Raw genomic sequence first — 19,277 nt, forward strand, 5'->3', positions numbered from 1 at the left:
TCAGGATTTATTTTCGGTTTTTTAGGAAACTGAGGTCCGGAATTAGTACGGAAGTGATTTCCGCACATCAAATGCCCTCTTGCACACTCTAATTGAGGTTGAAAAAGAGAGCAAGTGTGAGCGGAAATCATTTCCTAATTCATTCAATGAAAGTATCTTATAGTTACTTAGAATCGTCTTAATAAAATGACCTGTCCAAACATTGAAGCAAATTTTATTCAATTTTTCCACTAAAACAAAATCGTTTTTCAGTTTTGAAATCATCAAGTTTAAGACCATGTACTTTATGAACAAAATCTGAATTTTTGTTCGACCAAATACTAATTACCACATAAGATTTGAAATTAACAAATATTATTGGTTAATTAAAATTTGTAACGGTCGACTTACTGGTTATATTCCCGCGCAATAAAAGGGTGTGCCACTTATCTCTCTTCCTACTTCCTAGCACTCTAGCCTCTCTTTGGTTCTCCACCCTCCTCCGTTAACCCCCTCTACTAGCAAAAAACATGGCCCAAAACGGGGGCGGCGGTAACAATAACAACAGTAATGGCGGTGGTGGTACTAATAACAGCAACAGTGGTGGGGGAAACAACAACAATGATAATGGTGGCGCCCATGGTGGAGGTAACAACAGCACCAACAATAATAATGGTGGTTGCCGTGGCGTTGGCAACAACAATAACAATAATGGTGGTGGTGGTAATGGCGGCGGTGGTAATAATAACAACAATAATGGTGGTCGCCGTGGTGGCGGTAACAATACCAATAATGGTGGCGGTTGTAACAATAACAACAATAATGGTGGTGGCTGTGGTGGCGGTAACAATACCAATAACGGTGGTGGTAACGGCAACCGTGGTAACAATAATAATGGTGGCCGTGATGGCGGTAACAATACCAATAATGGCAACGGTAGGAACAACAACAACAGTAATGGTGGTGGCAACAAGGAGGCAGAGGAGTTGCAGCCTCACCCGGTGAAAGAGCAGCTACCCGGTGTTCAGTATTGTGTCAACAGCCCTCCGCCGTGGCGTTAGTATACTAATCCTCGCTTATTACTATAATTACAATCTTGATTACTTGGGTTTCGGAATAATTATTAGCCAAGTTCTTCAAGTTTTGAATCTTCAAACTTTGATGGTTTTTGCAGCGGAAGCTGTGATGCTGGGTTTCCAGCATTATCTGTTGACTCTTGGTATTACTGTCTTCATCCCAACTATGTTTGCTACTCAAATGGGCGGAGGCGATGTAAGGATTTCATTACTAAGTTTCACTTTCTTTTTCTCGGTCATGTTTTCGTGAACGATGTAGTCTGGCAAGTGGCAATGGACCGGACATCCGTTCTTTGTTGTTGATACAATTCCGACAGGAAAGTGATTTCCAGACATCCCTTTCTCCTCTGCACACCACGATTTATTTCTGACCTTCGGAATGAAGAGACATAAATAGCAGAAGTACGCAGAAGGAGGAAAAGGGTGTACAGAAATCATTTCTTTTCTGACCATATCAGTCACATTGATTCTTTAACAAAGAAAGGATTTCACAGAGAACTTCTGTTCTCGATACTCCCATTTATTAGATTCGTCAACTCATTCATTCCTCCCCCTCCCCCTCTCTCCCCCCCCCCCCCCCCCCTCCCTCCCTCCCACAGATTGAGAAGGCCAGAGTTGTGCAGACCATGCTGTTTGTTTCAGGGTTGAACACATTGTTGCAATCTCTGTTTGGTACCAGGCTTCCTACAGTGGTGGTGGGTTCATATACATATATAATCCCCACAACTTCAATAATCCTAGCCAATAGATATAAGGCGTTCACAGATCCTCATGAGGTCAGGCTTCAGCTTAATAATTTTGGTTTTTGAAATATTAATTTCCTATCTCAATTTCTTGACTTGGCCTTCTTGATGAACTTTTCAGAGGTTTTCGGAGACAATGAGAGGCATACAAGGCGCTCTAATCATCACTTCCTGTTTTCAGATGATTGTGGGTTTCCTGGGGTTGTGGAGAAACGTTGTAAGGTTAGTCGTTCTGAACTGGAATGTTTTCGATTTTTTGGTTTTGGAGTCATTCATGAACTTCTCAAACTAGTGGTACTGTAGATGTTTGATAATTTGAATTTCTTGTGACCCAAGTTTCTTGACTTACTGATTTAGGTTTCTTAGCCCTCTTTCTGTTGTCCCATTCATAACTTTTGCTGGACTCGGGATCTACAATCTCGGTTTCCCTCTGGTAAAAAGCTCTTGATCCTCCATTATTTGCTCATATGATGTTTATTAGTTTTAAATTTTTAATCCATCTGGTACAAAAAAGCTCTATTCTCCTTCTAGTTGGCGAGGTGTGTTGAACTTGGGCTTCCAGAGTTGATCATCATGGTTTTCATCTCACAGGCAAGTTTTCGATACCACAAGTAAACGAAATCACAAGGCAAGTTTTTTTCCTGGAGTTTTCTCATTCAAGTCTTACGCATTGCAGTTTCTTTCTCATTTCATACATACAAAGAGGCAAATCTGCCACAGATTTTCCGTGCTGTTCTCTGTTACAATTGTATGGCTGTTTGCGCAAATTCTAACCTCAAGTGGAGTGTATAACAACACACCAACAAGTACTCAGATTAGTTGCCGCACTGATCGTTCTGGCCTCATTGGTGCAGCTCCCTGGTGAGCTTTTGTAATGCCAACTGCAATTATCGACCAGTAATTCCTTTCCTTTGTTGAATATTTTGAAAACAATACATCTTGTCCTTTTTTTTATGATATGCAGGATATATATTCCGTATCCATTTCAATGGGGGAGCCCCACTTTTAATGCTGGAGAAGTTTTTGCAATGATAGCTGCTTCTTTTGTTTCGATCTTTGAGGTTCACATTGATCTCTTGTAGCTCGAATTATATGTAATAGTTAGCAAACTGCAATGAATCAGTAGAGAAATCTGCCTTTTCAAAGCCTATCACAAATATTATTTACCAAATATGTTTATACTGATAATTTACCTTCAATGCCTGCAGTCCTCTGGTACATTTTTTGCTACAGCAAGATACGGAAGTGCCACGCCCGTACCTCCTTCTGTCACAGGCCGCGGCGTTGGCTGGCTGGTACAACATCTTTAGCTGTTGTTTTTTAGTTTAGAATTTCGACCCTCGTTGATTCTAGGCACTATTGAATTTCAGGGTGTAGGAGTGCTACTTAATGGGATGTTTGGTTCTCCAACTGGCACTACTGCATCAGTGTAATGAGCTGAATCCTCGTATTAGTTCGTGTGAAAAATTCGATCAAATTTATCCTTTCAGACTTTATGTCTTTACGAATGTGTAAAAATGCAGCAAGATCCTACCCTTATGATTCTTACTTCACACCAAATTTATCTCCTCATTAGCGCTCGTGATTTTCTGCTTAGGGAAAACGCTGGTTTATTAGCATTGACAAGAGTTGGAAGTCGAAGAGTCGTCCAAATATCAGCTGGTTTCATGATTTTCTTCTCTATATTTGGTATGCTGCCAATCACACAGCATAACTGCACGATTTTATTCTTCATCAGTATCCCACCAGAAACACTCCCTTGGAACATGTATTAATCTCCCTCCTGACGTGATACGCAAGGGAAGAAACAGACAATTGTTTCATACAGCATGCTGCATGGAAGTTCCTCTCGTATGCTACATGTTTCTCATGTTGCCTAATGGTGCTCTTTTGAATCAGGAAAATTTGGAGCACTTTTCGCTTCTATTCCAACACCGATCATAGCAGCTCTTTCTTGTGTCTTATTTGGCTACGTTGGTAAGTCTTTCTGTTCTTTAGACATCTGATTTTTCCAATGTCAGATTCCAGTGCCTTAACATTTCAATGTCACTTGCAGCTTCTGCAGGCCTTGGTTTTCTCCAATTTTGCAACCTCAACAGCTTCAGAACGAAATTCGTACTAGGCTTCTCTTTCTTCATGGGAATTTCAGTACCACAATACTTCCGAGAGTACAGGTCCGACCATACTCAAAGCGGGCCTAGATGGGTGAGAAAATACATTTTTAATCAGTGTTTTTCCCGATTTCAATTTTAGTAACCACGGTTCTAGTTTTGTCAATTCGGTCACTGTACTTGATTTCGTGTGAATCAAGTCCAACTGCTAACTTCCTCCTAATTTTTTCGGTTCATTTACTTTCAGTTAGAGGACATGGTGAATGTGATCTTCATGTCCCACACAACGGTAGCTGCACTTGTTGCCCTAATCTTAGATTGCTCTTTGTCCCGTGACAACGATGCAGCTCGAAAAGACAGCAGTTTAAACTGGTGGGAGAGGTTCGGTTTATATGGTTCAGATGTTAGGAACGATGAGTTCTACAAACTGCCCTGTAGATTGGACAAGTTCTTCCCATCCTTTTGAGTCCATAAAACTACTGCCTCAAATAAAAGCCAAGTGCAAAATGCATTGAAATATCGAGAGATTCTCTATGTAGGACGTCCATAGAGCCGAACAGTAGTTGACATGACTGCTTAGTTTTGTAATCAAAATTTTGGACTCGATTATTTACTTTTGATATATAGCAGTTTTTGGTACTATTTCAAACTCTACATTAAATAAGGAAATAGAAATTGTGTGTACTTTGGTTAGTAAAAGCAACTTATATGAAACAGGTTCACCGTGATTGTGGTGTTTCGGTTCAATAATACATTGTCATAAAATAAACATACTTACGACAATGCATTATTGGACTGAGACGCCACCAGTGAACTCCTTCCAATCCTTCTCTTTGGTTAGCAGTTTCATGTCATGGTTGTGGCAAGACAATTGACAATTTGATCACGCAATATTTGCTGAGCTGGTGTAGATATCAGATGGCAGAACTTGCAAGTTGTAAAGATTGTCAGGATTGATGATTTGGGGGCCAAATAATATGTTAGGTCAATGGAAGGGTCTTTTCTAGGGCTTTTTTGTTGGGTTTGGCTTTGGGGTATTTTTCCTTCTTCTGAGTTTACACGTTCGAAATTTGGTGAAAACCAAATTAAGGTCTAGTTGTTAAAAGAATATGTCTGTCACCATTTGACTTGATTGGCGGCACCGGTTGGAATTTATACAAAGAGATAGTCTACTTATATAAAATCATCCAATTCATTTTCTAACTAAGATTCTCCTCCATGTATACATTGCTTATCGTGTACAAAATCCTCTAGAAACTAAAATCTGCCGTATTGGTTTCTATTCAAATTTTGAGTGTTCTTGTCTATTTCTTTGATTGTTTGTGATTTGTCTTAGGAGTGTGTAAAATTTTGACAAACAATATGTGTAAGGTCAGGCTTCATTTTATCCACGAGGCTTATTCACATATTTCTTTTGCACATTGGATGTGGAGGCAAATAGAATCTGGAAGATCGCATATTTATATGCATTTAAACAATCTTTAAGCTTTTATCATAGCCATAACCCACATGTTCACAATTTTTTTTTCAATTTATAAACATTACCGATACAAATATCGATATCATCAACACAACTCCCCATCGTTTAACGAAGGGAAAATGTCCTCCACAGAAAATTTCTAGCTAGCTCTTGTTGAACCGGCGTATATCTCCTTTTGTTGTGTATATCTTTCTCACCACAGGACAGGCCAAGTTTTGTAACCAGAGAGAGATACAAAGGGATGTCCCACTTTAACCTAGTTGAAGAGTAGTACTCTTTTGCTGTTGCAGGCGATAGTACTGGCATAAAATTTGGATTGGATCATCCACGTAGCTGTTATCCACATAACACATGATTGCGCAATTTGGGCGACTGTTTTTTGAACGTGACTTATGGAATGAATGACAAATCAAATCTCTGATACGAAAGAGAAAAAACACAAAGCATAGCAAATCTAAACCGTCGAACCGTTGCATATGTGCAAGGGTTTGAAATGGATCTTGTTCGGATTTACTTATTTATGTCTGTGTCGTGTTCATTGGTAAATTAATAGCTCATACTTCTAAAAAAATTGAGTGTTATCATTTTATTCAATAATATTTGTTGAACTGTGTCGATTGGTTTACCGTGTACATGTCGAATCTTATATTCATACAAATTTCGAGTCGCATAAACTCTCCGACACTTCCACTCATGCAAAGACGAAAAGGATTTGTTTGAAACTTGCAATGAGTTGTGTGATGTGTGTCCCTTCTGGTGCCCAGAAACAATTAAGTTCATGGTCCCTTGAAACAGGTTTTTGTTTTCTTGAAATAATTTGCAAAATATGGCTCTCGGTGGCATTATTCATCAGCCTGAGTTGTGATCCCGTGTGGCCTCATACGTGGGATGTGACGAGTATATTCTTGGTCACCAGCTAATTAAGCTACGCACATTTATATATGGCTCCAAATAAGTGCCGTCCATCTAATTCTAGACTACATCCCCATAAGAAATTAAAGGAATTTAAAAAAAAAAAAAAAGGATTTATTTTTTGGAGAATCAAATGGAAATTGCATTCATAATCTGGTCACAAAGATGTAAGTGCGATTTTGATGCAAAAGACACTAGAAAAATTAATCAACAACGTTTAGAATACAAGATCTTCCTCGAGCCACAACTACAGTCACAAAAAGGTAATACAAATTTGTGGCTAAAAATCCTCAAACTCCAATCATTTCTTTCACTCATTAGCAAGCCAAATTAAATTAGTGGGGGCAGAGACGTACAAATAAATCAAGAGATGAAGCCATTATTATTCACCCTTTGAATTTGGTCAAAAAGGCCAAGAAATGGGCGGTTTTGTTACCATTCTTCTCCAGAAAGACAAAAATCCAAGAGAAAGGGAGGTTTGACTTTCATTTTCTTGATGCAGACTTTGGGATTGTTATGTTTAGGCCTTGAAAGTGAGAGAAGGTGAACCTGTCTTTTTGGGTGTTTGATTATATATATTGTAGAGTCCTTTTCTATTGAGGGGTCTTTGTAGAACTCATTTCACATCGTATTTTGATGATTTACCTATTCATCTTTTAGGTTTATAGGACTTATTCCATATCGTATTTTAACGATCTAACTATTCATCTTTAATTTAGGTCTCCTTTTAAAGATAATCTCTACAAAAAAAAATCACCGAAATTTAAAACTACTTTAGGTCTTCCATTCCACACACACACACTGTGGGTGTAGGTCGGTGGTGCGATATTTATACAACTCACAGTGGATATTGCTTTTAGCTAAACTAGTACTAGCAACTGGCATTGTTTGACATTTTCATATATTTGTAGGGGACCATGTTAATTGGCAAAAGCTCAAGCTGCAGGGCAAGAGAGCCCATACCATTCCTCTCTAGTTTCATTAGATATTCCACCAAGGAGCTAACAAAACTAGGGTTTGGTTCCGTTGATATTTATCTAACAAAATTAGATATTTCTCCAACAAATCTTTGGTTCATGTGAGGATATATATGCATTGACGACTTGTCTCGCATCCAAAAATTTGGAAACTTTAAAAGGGCTTATTATTATTAGGAATTGGTCTACTCCTCTCACTGCTGTTTGTGGTAAGACTTTTGAGTTTCTCCCTCAATGCCTGGGTTTGAGTTTCCATAGCCACTTGTTGGGGCTAAATCTACTCTTTAACACTCGCAACATGTTATGGGACTATTTGTAAAGTTCAAAAACTTCGCAATAACTTATTACAAATTGGGTTACCCCGTTATCACTTTCAACAAATAAAGCTTTTGTGTTCTCGCTCAATGCCTTGGTTTGAGTCTCCATAGGCTCTCGTTAGGGCTAAACTTACTATTCAACGCCCGAGCACACTATTGGGACTCAAGCATCGGTCTGTACGCTTATCCATTTTCGAACAGAAAATAAACAATGAATTAATGTAATCAATCTTATTCACACACCTAACCAGAAATATTCACCCGAAATATACTCAAGAAAGTACATGGAAAATTTTGAGGAGGAAACTAATGGCACTGGACCCGATAAAACAAGGACGGGAAAAAAGCCAAAAAACCAAATTGATCATCGACTGTGTTTTCGTACATAAATTGTGGAGGATGAATTAAGTAAGGTCCACAAGCAATAAAAAGGGCATGTGCTCATCAAGTAAGAAATTTGGATCCTTCTAAATAGTAACATTTCAAATCATTGATTCATGTCACATTCACATTGTCACCATATTTGATTTTCCATCGGAGATATATGGAATTAACTTCACATGATTCCATTTAATAAGTGTTATCAACTGTCTTTCGACTGGTCAACCCTTTATTCGATCAGAGACGTTAGAAATTCTAACGTTTGGTTTTTAAGGTAGAGAAATTCTAATGTCTGACTATCTAGACCAAGTTACTTATACGATCTTATGCACAAAATAACAACCATTTATTTTGACTCAAACCAACCTCACGTTGGTCATATACCTAATCAAGTGTGTTGTCATATACGGCTAACAGACACAAGAGCTTCTCCTTTATTATTCGATCATTTCTTTGTAATTTAGGCACTTTTCACATACAAAAGGGGTGAGAATTGTAGAGTTTCAAAGGGTGTCATTTAGCCCTTCTTCTATCTTGTAAAAACCTCCTAACTTGGGTCAAATTAAAACTCACATTTCGAATTTTTACAGCAGAAAAACAAACATTCACAAATGATGATCTCAACTAAAGTTAATCCGAAAGATTCAGCACAAATATATGTGACATATTATTGATTTTTCTGTTTTGTTCTTGCATTATTTTTCAACCAGACAAAAAAAGGGTTGGCCAATGGGAATTATTATATCCCAGCAGGGCCCCAACAAGATACATAATGGATGTATTCGACCAGATTTTCTACCTTCTAAAGAAAAAAGGGTTCTGTCGTCAATCAAATTCAGCAAATATTCAATTCTGCTTCTTCACAAACTGATTAGTTATTTGGGTTTTTAAATAATAAAAAAAAAAAAAATTTATTGTTATTAAATCATGGAGAATTATTGTCAAGCACCAATGTCTTATTTAGTGTGGATGTCTTTGAAGACTTGGGTCCTCAAATCAAATGAAATGTAGGTAAAAAACCAAACGAGTCAAGGATATTTTTGTTATACATGTACATTAATTAAGGTCGGTTGTATGAATTTTAAAACGCTACTGTGCTTGATTTTGCGCTAAGTCTTCCGTTAATTCTAAATACTCCATGTTTTTTTCTTTCTTAAAGTCTCTTTTCAAGTCTTCCTAAGTTTTCCTCTACCCATTTTACTCTGAGCTTCTGTGTCATAATCGCATTTTTTAACCAGAGCATCATAAATGTTTTATATGTATTGAACTCTAAACCAACATGGGCGCAGCAGGAAATTTTTTAATTTCAATTTCCTCTCTCTTGCTAGATTCTCTAGCAAAAACCATCTATGGACAAGTTAATTATATGTCTTTTCACTCCTGCTCTACAATATTTGGGGCATCTAAATAAAAATGAGTTGAATAATTTACTAAATTCAAGATATTTTGAAGAAAAAAATGAATATATTAAATATATACAAGATATTCTTTTATTTTTTAAGCCATAAATAAATAAGAGTGTGTTTGAGAGAACGAGTGTACATATTTGATGTATACAATCTTGTTTATTTATGCAATAGGTAAAATAAGAACACATTTATTCTCTAAACCCTTATGCCTTTAACATATCTTGAATCTTATGAGTTATTCAACTCAAATCAATCATGGACGCAATGAGCCCTTGGAGTCTTGGATGTCAAAACAGGGTAACAAACAATCCATGGCACCAAACAATTTTGTGAGTTATCCAATTTAATGTAGTCTAGGCTCGTTTTGAAGTGCTAATCCTTAAAAAAGCAAGTGAATCATGGAAAAACACTTGAAGTACTTACTTCATGCAATAAGCACATAACTTATGCTTCTTGCAGAAAGCACTTAAAGTACTTTTGGAACCTCAAAATAAATTTTCACCAAAAATACTTCTAGTTATTTTATAAGCACTTCCAAACAATCATTTGACATCAAATGAGCTATTAGAGTCTTGGACAACAAGGTAAAAATAATGAAATACGATATTAAATAAGTGGTCACCATCTAATATACTTTAATTATTTGTTCAACTCTTCCACTTCATAGAGTAGTGGTTAGGAAGGAAGGTTTAGGCAGTAGGGGAAAAAAAAGGCAAAAAACAAGTAAATAGCGAGATATGTCTCTCTTTTGATCAAAAAAGTAGAAACAAGCTGTTTATTGCTAAAATTGTACATAAAATTATAACCACTTCCCTCATCACAACACTTTACCAATTGACATTGTTTCCTCTCTTCCTCTCCCTCCCCCACACACACTCACAACCAACTGGCAAATTTGATTCACCCACAAAGAGATAAAATAACAAGGCCAAAAGATAGAGCAAAGGACACATGCAGTCTAGGATTTGAATGTGATTTGTTTGGTTTTTTTTCCTCCCTCCCTCCCTCTCAACTGTGTTTATATAAACAACCACAACCACAATAACTTTGACAGAAAAAGAAAAGAAAAGAAAAGAAAAGAAGGGGAGATTGCCAGAGCAACAGCTAACTGTACTACCGCAAAATACACACTTTCTTCGTTTTTTGGAGCCTCAATAACAGCACCCTGTTAGAAATACCGCTCGAAGTTAAGTGTGAAAGTCCGTTTTGGGCCGAGGAGAGTGGAGATGAATATATCACCATCACAATGCAATAGTGGATGTGAATCTGGATGGACAAGTTACTTGGATCAGTCCTCTTATCTTTCTCAAAGTCAGGTCCAAAAGCCTGGGGGTTTTGCTGATTATGTGGAGACAAAAGAAGAAGAAGAAGAGGAAGAGGATCTTTCAATGGTTTCTGATGCTTCTTCTGGACCTCCACATTACCACGACTTTGACGAAGACTGCGTGTACGAAAACGGATCTTCTTTTTCGGTTTCGTGGGGTTCCAAATTGGGAAAGAAAAGCAAGAAGAAGAGCAAAGGAAATGGCAGCAGAGAGCTCCACCTTGATGACACCGCCAGCTCCCCAGTCCTCAACTATTCCAAGGCAAAAATTAATAGCAACATGTTTGCATAAATGTATATATTTGTTTTTCGGGTCGATGTGTTTACATAAATGTGCTCTTATTTTACAGAAGAAGTTGAGTACTAATTTCTCAAAAGATGAATCTTCAATGCAGAATGTATTGGGTTACTCTGAGGGTTTTTCTGCAACACACAAGAAGGTTCTTTCTTTGTACTTTTTCGTAATTCGGGTTTTTTGTTATCTGCTTCTGTTCTCTAAAGAATGTGGTGCAAATGTTGATTTCTTTCAGGGAAAATCTGCATTGCTGCAGCACTTTGGTTTCTTGAAGTCATCTCTAGCCAAAAGCCCAGCTTCACAAAAACCAGGTAAAACCAAAAACCTATAATTTTGCTTACCATTTCAAATATATTTCTCCCCGTATTTCTCTTATATCTCCAACCACAAACTAAAAACGAAATGGTTACCAAACTTGTGATTTGCAAGGTGAAAGTTGGGAGTGATATATATAATGAGGACAGGAATGAAGTATCTCATTTCATCTGCTGCAGTTGTGGAGAGAAGAGATCGGGAAACAAACAATGTAAAAGCTAAAACGCAATTAGATTTAGATCCCGTGGGATCTTGTTCCTTGCTTTTTTGCTACCTTCTTTCCAATAAATTTCATTTTATTTCTTCTTGTCAACGCAGTGGGAAACAACGTAAGGAACATAAAAAAAATATTAGTAAATTATCGCCCTATTGATCTCTCATTTCTCCCACGTATTCATTTTACATGCATTAAATTCAGCTGCCGCCTAGATTAGACAAAAAAAAAAAGAAAAGCATATTAAGGAACGAAAAATACTTGCTTCTTTCTGTCCTACAAAATTTTACAGTGTAAGTCACTTCAGTACGTATGTCAGCCAATAATTTATAAAATAAAGAAGAATGACTCGTTAACTCTACAGAACCAATCAACATTTCTAAAAGGACGCGATGTGTTAAAATAATATATAATATTAAGAATAAGTGACCTATAAAGTGTTTGCTTCTCAATAATCCCATGGCTTTGGGTTAAACAAGGGTGTAGGGAACAAAGCTAGTTATAGAAAGAGTTGTGGTCCACTCAAGACCAAAGAGTGAACCTGCACTTTCCATTTATAAACAGATGAGATGAGATGACCATTTGCACCCACACACTATGATTAAGCATTTCAAACCAAAAAAAAAAAAAAGCCAAAGCCAAAGCCAAAGCAAGAGGAGCAATAATGGTTCAACTTTATTCTTCTACTCCAGCTTGCCAGCCTGGCTCACAACAACTTTTAGGTGGGTGAATTTGGAGAGAATCTCTCATGCGTCCAATGCACAATCTCAGTAACATCTCCTTTGTTTTTTATTGGTAAAAACTAACTGCTAATAGAAGAGGGACAAAAAATTAATAAGAGATAGCTATCTGATATCTTGGGTCCAAGAGAGATTTCTCTCGTAAATTTGGCAATGCAATTTTAAAGCCAACAAAGATATAAGAAAAAAGATAATTTGTTGATGAAATGGAACCAAAAGGTAAGCTTCATTTGCAACCAAAAGGGGCACCCCACCACATTGTGATAGCTACCCTCTAAGCATATGATACTCATTTGATAATATTGGTGCAACTATTGAATTTGTTTTGGCAGATTTTTCCCTTGACAATGATTTTATTGAAAGGTTGCCATCCTCAAATTTAGTAGTCCACATCTTGGGAAAGGACTTTGACCTAATTTTGTATTGAAAATTTTAAAGGCCAATACCACTTTGCTCCCTATTTAATCAGTCATTCTTTTTTTAGTTTTATTTTTTCGATTCTCATTTTCATTCTGAAATGTTAAACGATGATTTGAACTGTCTATTTTCTAGGTCACTCTAAAGTTTAACTTTTAAAAAATCCACCAAATATGAATTGTCTAATCATCTAAAAAATCCACCAAATATTAATCGGTCATTCTCTCTTTAGTTTTACTTTCTTGATTCTCACTTTCATCCTAAAATGTTATACGATGATTTGAACTGTTTATTTTCTAGATCACCCCTTAAATAGGTGAACCATGTTATTCAGCTGAAAATGAAACTTAATTGAATGGTTACATGATTTTAATTTGATTGATTTTTTGCATAATTAATTTTTAAAGTTGGAACTTGAAAAGCCTACTGTTTTGACCGTCGTGCGACATTACAGAAGAAAAAAGAGAACTGAAAATTTCCAACTAAAATGGTCGATCCCTCTTGTTATCACCACTAGATGAGTTTACATTTCGACATTAGTGTTTCACCCTATTTATTAGCGTTGGATGAGTTTAAATTTTGAGATATATGAAGTAAATAAACAGAAATTTCAAAATTTAAACTCATCAAATGATAAATATGATAGTAAACATTACCACCAACGATAAGCTAAAATGCACCCCTCTTAAATTGTTGTGCGTATTCTCAAAGTGGCAAAATGCCGCGTTAAATTCCAAAAACTCCAGAAATTCTTGGGTAGGGACGATTGGCATGGCTGTCCGACCAGCACCCCTCTTCCATTGGTATGCGTACTCTCAGGTCCCATCCCACTTGTTTCGGGTTAATTCGAGCCGTGGAATTTCTACGGACGCCAAAACTTTATCAACGCAGGGTGAGACCGGCAAGAAAAAACAGCTCGATGAAATTGACCGTGTAAAACTCAGAACGAGAAGAGCAAACCTCGCAAATTCGTCGGCCGAAAAGCAAAATTTGGCGTAACATCTCATCATGTCACCGTTCACTAGCAAGGATAACTTTCCAGTTTCTTCAATAAATGGAACCTACAAATATACATTTTATAGTCTCTCTTAAAAATGCAAAAGATAAGAAATCATACTGCTCCAAAGCCTACAAGGAACCGAAAGGACGTACCCATCAAATGCACAAACCTAAAAGAATCGTAAGACAAACTTCTTTAAACTGGTTAACAAGAACAAAATTTTGAAGAGTAAAATTACACAACATGCTTTAGCCCTTCGTAACCAAAGAGAAGAAACGATGGCAAAATGTAAGAGAGATCGAATGCCACATTTGATTGCTCTCTCACTCTCTCAAAGGCTAAACCATCCATGACATTATGTCCCGTAAACATGTTTGTGTACAGGTGCAGAGTCCAACGATTTAACCACTGCCATCCACGGTTTGTCTATCATCAACAGAGAACTATTCGAAAGATGACCCAAAAATAAAGCTGGACTTGGGAACCAAATAAAATCAAAATTCTTCATAGCCATAAGTCTACTCTCAGTTTCACTGTCTGTGAATTTACGTTTTAGAATCTTCTTAATCGAATTACTATGCAAATTCATCGATGTCGGATTCTGACCGTTTGGCATGCCACTTTCATCGTCTGGATCAATGGGCTTCCCAAAATCAATCCAGCACATTGCCCTAAAGCATAAGATAACCTCAAAATTAGTTATATCAAAACCTTGAAATTAGTTATATCATAAAAACTGATATCCCCAAAATCTACTACAAGCTGCACTACTCATCAAGGAGATCGCAAGAAAAACCAGGGGACATGCGAGTCGGTCAAAATGGTAACATTTACACAGTTAAATATCACTAACTGACTTGGCTCTAGAATGGGTATGGCATTCCAATGCCATCCCCTCAGACACGACTCCGGCATATGGTACCACCACCTTCATGTCCTAGGGCAGGTCTACCGTTTATAAAATCCTCACAACGTAAAATCTAATGCCTAAACTGGACTAGGGTTCAACCGAAGATTGTGTTACCTCTGGATACCAACATAACAAGGGCTTATTTTTTTTCACATTAGCAACTTCCAAGGTTTTGAGCTCTATAACATGCGCAAATCACACCTCATTCATACACAGAGAAAAAGGAGCGCACCTGGCACTGTAAACAATAACAGCAGATGAACTTGTGGAGGGTGGGAAAGAGAGCCCAATAACTTCGCCTGGAAATTCTTGGAATTTCTTTGGTAGACAATACGTATGCTGCCTCGACCAGTTTCCCAGTTCTCTCTCCTCAACATCCAATGCATATACATGATTTGAAGAGGTTGTGATTACAAGCACATTGTTGTTTCGCGGAGAAAAACCACCAGCTGTCACAGATGCGCCATTTAGTCTTGAAATGAACCAGTGCTGCCTATTTTACATGACAAAAAAGAGTTATAATAGAAAATTGGTCCAGGTCCTAGTAAAAAATAAAAAAGATATTTATTATCAATCATAGGCACCGACCAGAAAAAGAGACACCAAGTATAGTTTCATACCTTTGTATCTCCAGATTAAATACATAAATATCTCCAAAGCAGTTGATGGCAGCCAACCACTGCCCATCACAACTGGTGAACAGTTTTGTTATGGGAGGCTCACTAGGTGGTAATTCTTGATCCTGCAAATCGCGACAAGGGGTGAACCTGTGCACTAGTTCTTCTCTGCTCACATCCACAACCTATATCATGTGAGGCAAGTCAAGGAATGGAAGCCACATAACATTAAATGAATACGCAGGTTTTGTCCCTATCAAATCAATGTGTTTTACAGGTTAAACTGTCCATCATGTCTCAAATGATCAATCTCTTTACAGTCAAACCCCCAAGAAAAAAAAAAAAGAAAAAATTATTTGAAACAATAGATGAAATAGAGCAACAAGAAGGAAACAGCTTACATATATTCTTCTATCATGCCCAGCTATCATCAAGCGAGAAGAATCAGAACTAAAAACCATGGAATGGGCAAATGGTAGTTTCTGTGGAAGCTGTCTTTTATTAACAGTCAGTGCACTTTTGCCAACTTTATTCTTCTTCAGTTCATATAGGCTAGGTTTCACATGGTCAGAATATGCAAAAAGCACCCCCGTATTAGAAATTGTGCTGCAAATGATCTTCCGATATGCCTTACTCTTGACTCGAACCAAAAGATCTGTTGAGGCTTGGCCCCATTTGGAGACAGGAGCTATCTTGGAAAAGGTGCCACTTTGTGCACGTACAAGAAGAATATCCACCCAACTAGAAGCTTGTACAAGAAGCAATGACTGTTTGGATGTTCTATTAAGCACCAGTTGAATTGGTAGTCTCTGGGGCGCAGGGCAGATATCATGAGGTTTAAACTGTGTGAACTCCTTAACAGGATATGCGATTAACTTTGTGTCATCACCAGCAGATATAAGCATGGGAACACCCAAATGTGCCCATTTACGATAACTAAACTCATTAATATTATTAGGCGTTATCTTACGACGTTCTTTACGGTGTATTTTTATACCTTCATCTGGCAAGGGATCTGCAAATTAGAGAATGACTTGATTTAAGAATTGGAAAATAGTTGAGACGTAACAAAGAGCATAAACAAACATTGATCCAATTGAACACAAACAAGCATAAACTAATGAATCTTTTTATGTGTGAAAAGGAAAAGATTAAATAACAGCAAAAACAAGGAAAAACAATCAATCATGCATAAGATATGGGCAAACCTTCTCTGCTGATCGGTACAGCCACTGTCAAAGCCCTAACATCGTGTGTATGAGCTTTTACACGACCAACATAGATCCATTTCTTCAAAACCTCAGAAGAAGACTTGTCATCACTAGATCCCACCGTCGCACTAGAGAGCTTATAAAGAATAACCTGACAAAAGTAAATAGTGAACCATTGAGGTTATAGTAGTCGATCAGCAAGTTGGACAAGTGAATATTACAGGATAAAATTATCAAATTCAAAACCATAAAAAAATAAAAAATAAAAATAAATAAAAATAAAGACTTTCAACAATAAAGAATTATTAGCATGAATATATACCTATCCTTTCATAAGTGAGTTTGATGTCTCTAACTTACATCCATTTTTATTCAGTTAGTTCAAGATGTTAGAGAAAATAAGAAACTGTTCTTGTTACTACTCATAAGTTTATAACTACCACCACAGAATTTCACTTCAACGCAATAAGAAATGATTGAACAAATCCAATTACGGCATTAAAACAGTCTAATGGTACTGTATGCAACATAAGATACAGGGTTCAAACAATGCACAACAAAAGAAAGAGAAATGAATGCATATGTTGCTACCACTGAAGTGATTTATAATTTCCTCACAATCTGGAAAGACATATCAAATTTGTGATTCCTAAAACAATTAGCAGAATAACAATCCAGAACTACCAATGATTTTTGTCTCCAAAACATAACCTGTACCTGACCATCAGAACCAGCGGAAAACACCCTATTATGGCTGGGGGCTGCTGCCAGAGCATTTACATCACCTTTGTGGTACGAATGTGCCTGCAATAGAGTTCCATGCTGACTGTCCCAAAACTGAACACTGCCAGTACTGTCTGCACTGACAAGGTTCCCACACCTGGTGTAAAGAAAGAACTCAATTTTCAAAAGGTAGTTCAGCAGCTAACAAACACCACTAGATGCGACAAACTGAAAAATCAATTTGAAGCTGCAGAAAATAATAAAGATGTGCCTCGTTTTTACCTCAGAGAAAGTAACGACCAAACACAAAGTTCAGGTCCACTTCCCAGACCTCCAAGCCCAACTGTAATCCTATAGATTTCATGGCCCAATTTAGCATCCCAGCATCTTATCATCCTGCCCAACGAAAAAAAAAAAAATCATCAAATGCATGACAGAAATGACAATAATATAACACATTAATTTATACAAGTTCACAACAAGTAAGCTGCTGTCAATGTTCATACATACCCATCACTACTCCCCGAATATATAAATTTAGTATCAGGACTCCATGTCACACTCAAGACACGTCCTGAAATATAGAACATCACACATCAAAATGGAAACTTACAAAGAGAATTAAATATGGAAGAGAAACAAAACTACAAGAACGAGAAGAACGTTGAAGAGTAGATATCTCACCACTGACCCTAGGCAACGATCTAGTGTAAACAAACTCATCTGTTTTAGTAATACTGTATATTCGCACACAACCATCATCACAAGCTAATGCCACAAGCTGGTTCTCAACAATGGATTGTTCATTAATCTCAGTGGAGTCGGAATCATTTTCGCTATCGCTTGTTTCTGGATCACCCCCCTCGGTACTATTAGCTTTTAAACACCCATTTCCAATAGGGTAGTCCTTCGATTCTATATCACCACTACAAGGTGCAACAGCCATTTGCCAGATCGAGACCCCAATAGAATCCAACACGGTCTGCGAATGAAATTCAAGATTTAGTCACAGCATCTGATAATTCATCACAGTAAGTGCTTCGAGAACTAAAAATTAAGAAGAATTATGAAAGTTTTAGTAACTATAAATGTTCATTGACTGTTTGCATAAAATTTGCCTTTCAAGCCAAAAATTGAAAATGCTCAATTTAGCTTCATTACAAACATAAAAGCATACCTTCTGCTTCAAATGGAAAAGATCCCACTGCAAAACTGAACCATTGATGCTCGAGGAAAACAACCGTCCACAAGGCAATCCTTTCGAGCCGGCACGACACCAAATAAGCGACGATACTCTCGATTCAGGATCACCATGAATCGTCTAAGCACAAAACAAAACATTGATATTTCAGCCTTTAAATTAAGCTAAGCTATCAATTATTGAAGATTATCAATTTGATAGCTACACATATGTATATATAGAAAGAGAGCTCGCGGTTGTAATTGTACCAGTTGACAGTGCCAGCCAACGGAGCCGGGGGAGACAAGCCAAATCTCGAGGGAGCCGTCCTGGCGAGCAGCGGCGACTTGGGAGTCGTCGACGCTGGTGGCTAGGGCAACCAAGGGAGAGGGCTTCCAATCGACCGAGCTGGTCCTGTAAGCTTCAGACATGTTCGTCTGAGACTCTAAGTTCCGGAAGCGCCCCTGCAAATGATTAGGGTTAGGGTTTGGTGTGTCTGCGAGTGACTCCGAGAGTGAAGGGAGAGTGATGGAGGTGCGAGGGCATGAGAGAGAGAAGACGAAGAAGGCGGAATGAAGCTAGGTTTTTGTTCGAGGGTTTAAGCGCGGCGCGGGTTGGGTTGAATGATAGGTCTTTGTTATTGGGACGTGTGAACCGGATCGGACCGGTTTAATTGTGGTGCATGTGTGTATTTATAGGTCAACTTAGGGGCGAATCAAAAGGCCCATTGTGGATTGGTCCACGCTGTTGAAAACGTGGCCTTTGATGGAATGAAAGCTCCGGCCCACCACTTTTACATATGTCAAGGTATGGAACGCTACTCTTGATTCCAAATTATCCCTTTACTTTACCTTCTAGAGATTTTTTTAGAGATTTTTTTAAAGTGTAACTGAAACACGAATCGGCATACCATATGTTAATCAAGTTCAGCAATACTGAATCTGTA

The 19,277-nt window shown here is 37.7% G+C and overlaps 3 protein-coding genes across 5 annotated transcripts; 2 read left to right on the top strand and 1 right to left on the bottom strand.

Annotated features, from left to right (window-relative positions):
* The first annotated feature begins 509 nt into the window (after positions 1–509).
* Positions 510–4,551, top strand: LOC137713351 (putative nucleobase-ascorbate transporter 10). Its single transcript, XM_088686217.1, has 15 exons — positions 510–574; positions 914–1,035; positions 1,154–1,251; positions 1,655–1,831; positions 1,920–2,020; positions 2,156–2,231; positions 2,330–2,389; positions 2,475–2,659; positions 2,763–2,859; positions 3,007–3,093; positions 3,169–3,227; positions 3,396–3,487; positions 3,698–3,775; positions 3,855–4,003; positions 4,157–4,551. The coding sequence occupies exons 1-15, from the start codon at positions 510–512 to the stop codon at positions 4,373–4,375; spliced, it is 1,665 nt and encodes a 554-aa protein (XP_088542343.1). The 3' UTR covers positions 4,376–4,551.
* Positions 4,552–10,214: 5,663 nt separating this feature from the next.
* On the top strand, positions 10,215–11,632 carry LOC137713123 (protein SOB FIVE-LIKE 5). 3 transcript variants are annotated; one of them, XM_068452385.2, is made up of 4 exons: positions 10,215–10,971; positions 11,060–11,149; positions 11,240–11,315; positions 11,434–11,632. In XM_068452385.2, the coding sequence occupies exons 1-4, from the start codon at positions 10,612–10,614 to the stop codon at positions 11,448–11,450; spliced, it is 543 nt and encodes a 180-aa protein (XP_068308486.1). In that variant the 5' UTR covers positions 10,215–10,611; the 3' UTR covers positions 11,451–11,632. The 3 variants fall into 3 exon arrangements, with proteins under 3 accessions (XP_068308486.1, XP_088541507.1, XP_088541506.1); XM_088685381.1 differs by having other exon boundaries at positions 10,234–10,971; positions 11,240–11,313; positions 11,409–11,632; XM_088685380.1 differs by having other exon boundaries at positions 10,235–10,971; positions 11,105–11,149.
* A 2,228-nt stretch (positions 11,633–13,860) lies between these two features.
* Positions 13,861–18,997, bottom strand: LOC137737120 (WD repeat-containing protein PCN). Its single transcript, XM_068476508.2, has 11 exons — positions 18,601–18,997; positions 18,329–18,472; positions 17,836–18,133; positions 17,662–17,725; positions 17,434–17,547; positions 17,146–17,308; positions 16,426–16,579; positions 15,619–16,232; positions 15,221–15,402; positions 14,833–15,093; positions 13,861–14,361 (listed from the first exon to the last, which is right to left on the bottom strand). The coding sequence occupies exons 1-11, from the start codon at positions 18,760–18,762 to the stop codon at positions 14,046–14,048; spliced, it is 2,472 nt and encodes an 823-aa protein (XP_068332609.1). The 5' UTR covers positions 18,763–18,997; the 3' UTR covers positions 13,861–14,045.
* Positions 18,998–19,277: the final 280 nt, after the last annotated feature.

The sequence above is a fragment of the Pyrus communis genome, chromosome 15 (assembly GCF_041283825.1).
Source record: "Pyrus communis isolate YQ-2024b chromosome 15, ASM4128382v1, whole genome shotgun sequence".
Taxonomy (NCBI): domain Eukaryota; kingdom Viridiplantae; phylum Streptophyta; class Magnoliopsida; order Rosales; family Rosaceae; genus Pyrus; species Pyrus communis.

Excerpts from the sequence above, each read along its gene's own strand:
- LOC137713351 (XM_088686217.1), top strand. The coding sequence starts at position 510 with ATGGCCCAAAACGGGGGCGGCGGTAACAATAACAACAGTAATGGCGGT. Across the intron at positions 1,832-1,919 it reads CGTTCACAGATCCTCATGAG|AGGTTTTCGGAGACAATGAG; the intron begins GTCAGGCTTCAG and ends TGAACTTTTCAG. Across the intron at positions 2,021-2,155 it reads TTGTGGAGAAACGTTGTAAG|GTTTCTTAGCCCTCTTTCTG; the intron begins GTTAGTCGTTCT and ends TTACTGATTTAG.
- LOC137713123 (XM_088685381.1), top strand. The coding sequence starts at position 10,612 with ATGAATATATCACCATCACAATGCAATAGTGGATGTGAATCTGGATGG. Across the intron at positions 10,972-11,059 it reads CAGTCCTCAACTATTCCAAG|AAGAAGTTGAGTACTAATTT; the intron begins GCAAAAATTAAT and ends CTTATTTTACAG. Across the intron at positions 11,314-11,408 it reads AGCCCAGCTTCACAAAAACC|GGTTACCAAACTTGTGATTT; the intron begins AGGTAAAACCAA and ends TAAAAACGAAAT.
- LOC137737120 (XM_068476508.2), bottom strand. The coding sequence starts at position 18,762 with ATGTCTGAAGCTTACAGGACCAGCTCGGTCGATTGGAAGCCCTCTCCC. Across the intron at positions 18,134-18,328 it reads TTTTCCATTTGAAGCAGAAG|ACCGTGTTGGATTCTATTGG; the intron begins GTATGCTTTTAT and ends TTTCATTCGCAG. Across the intron at positions 15,403-15,618 it reads GGCATGATAGAAGAATATAT|GTTGTGGATGTGAGCAGAGA; the intron begins GTAAGCTGTTTC and ends CACATGATATAG.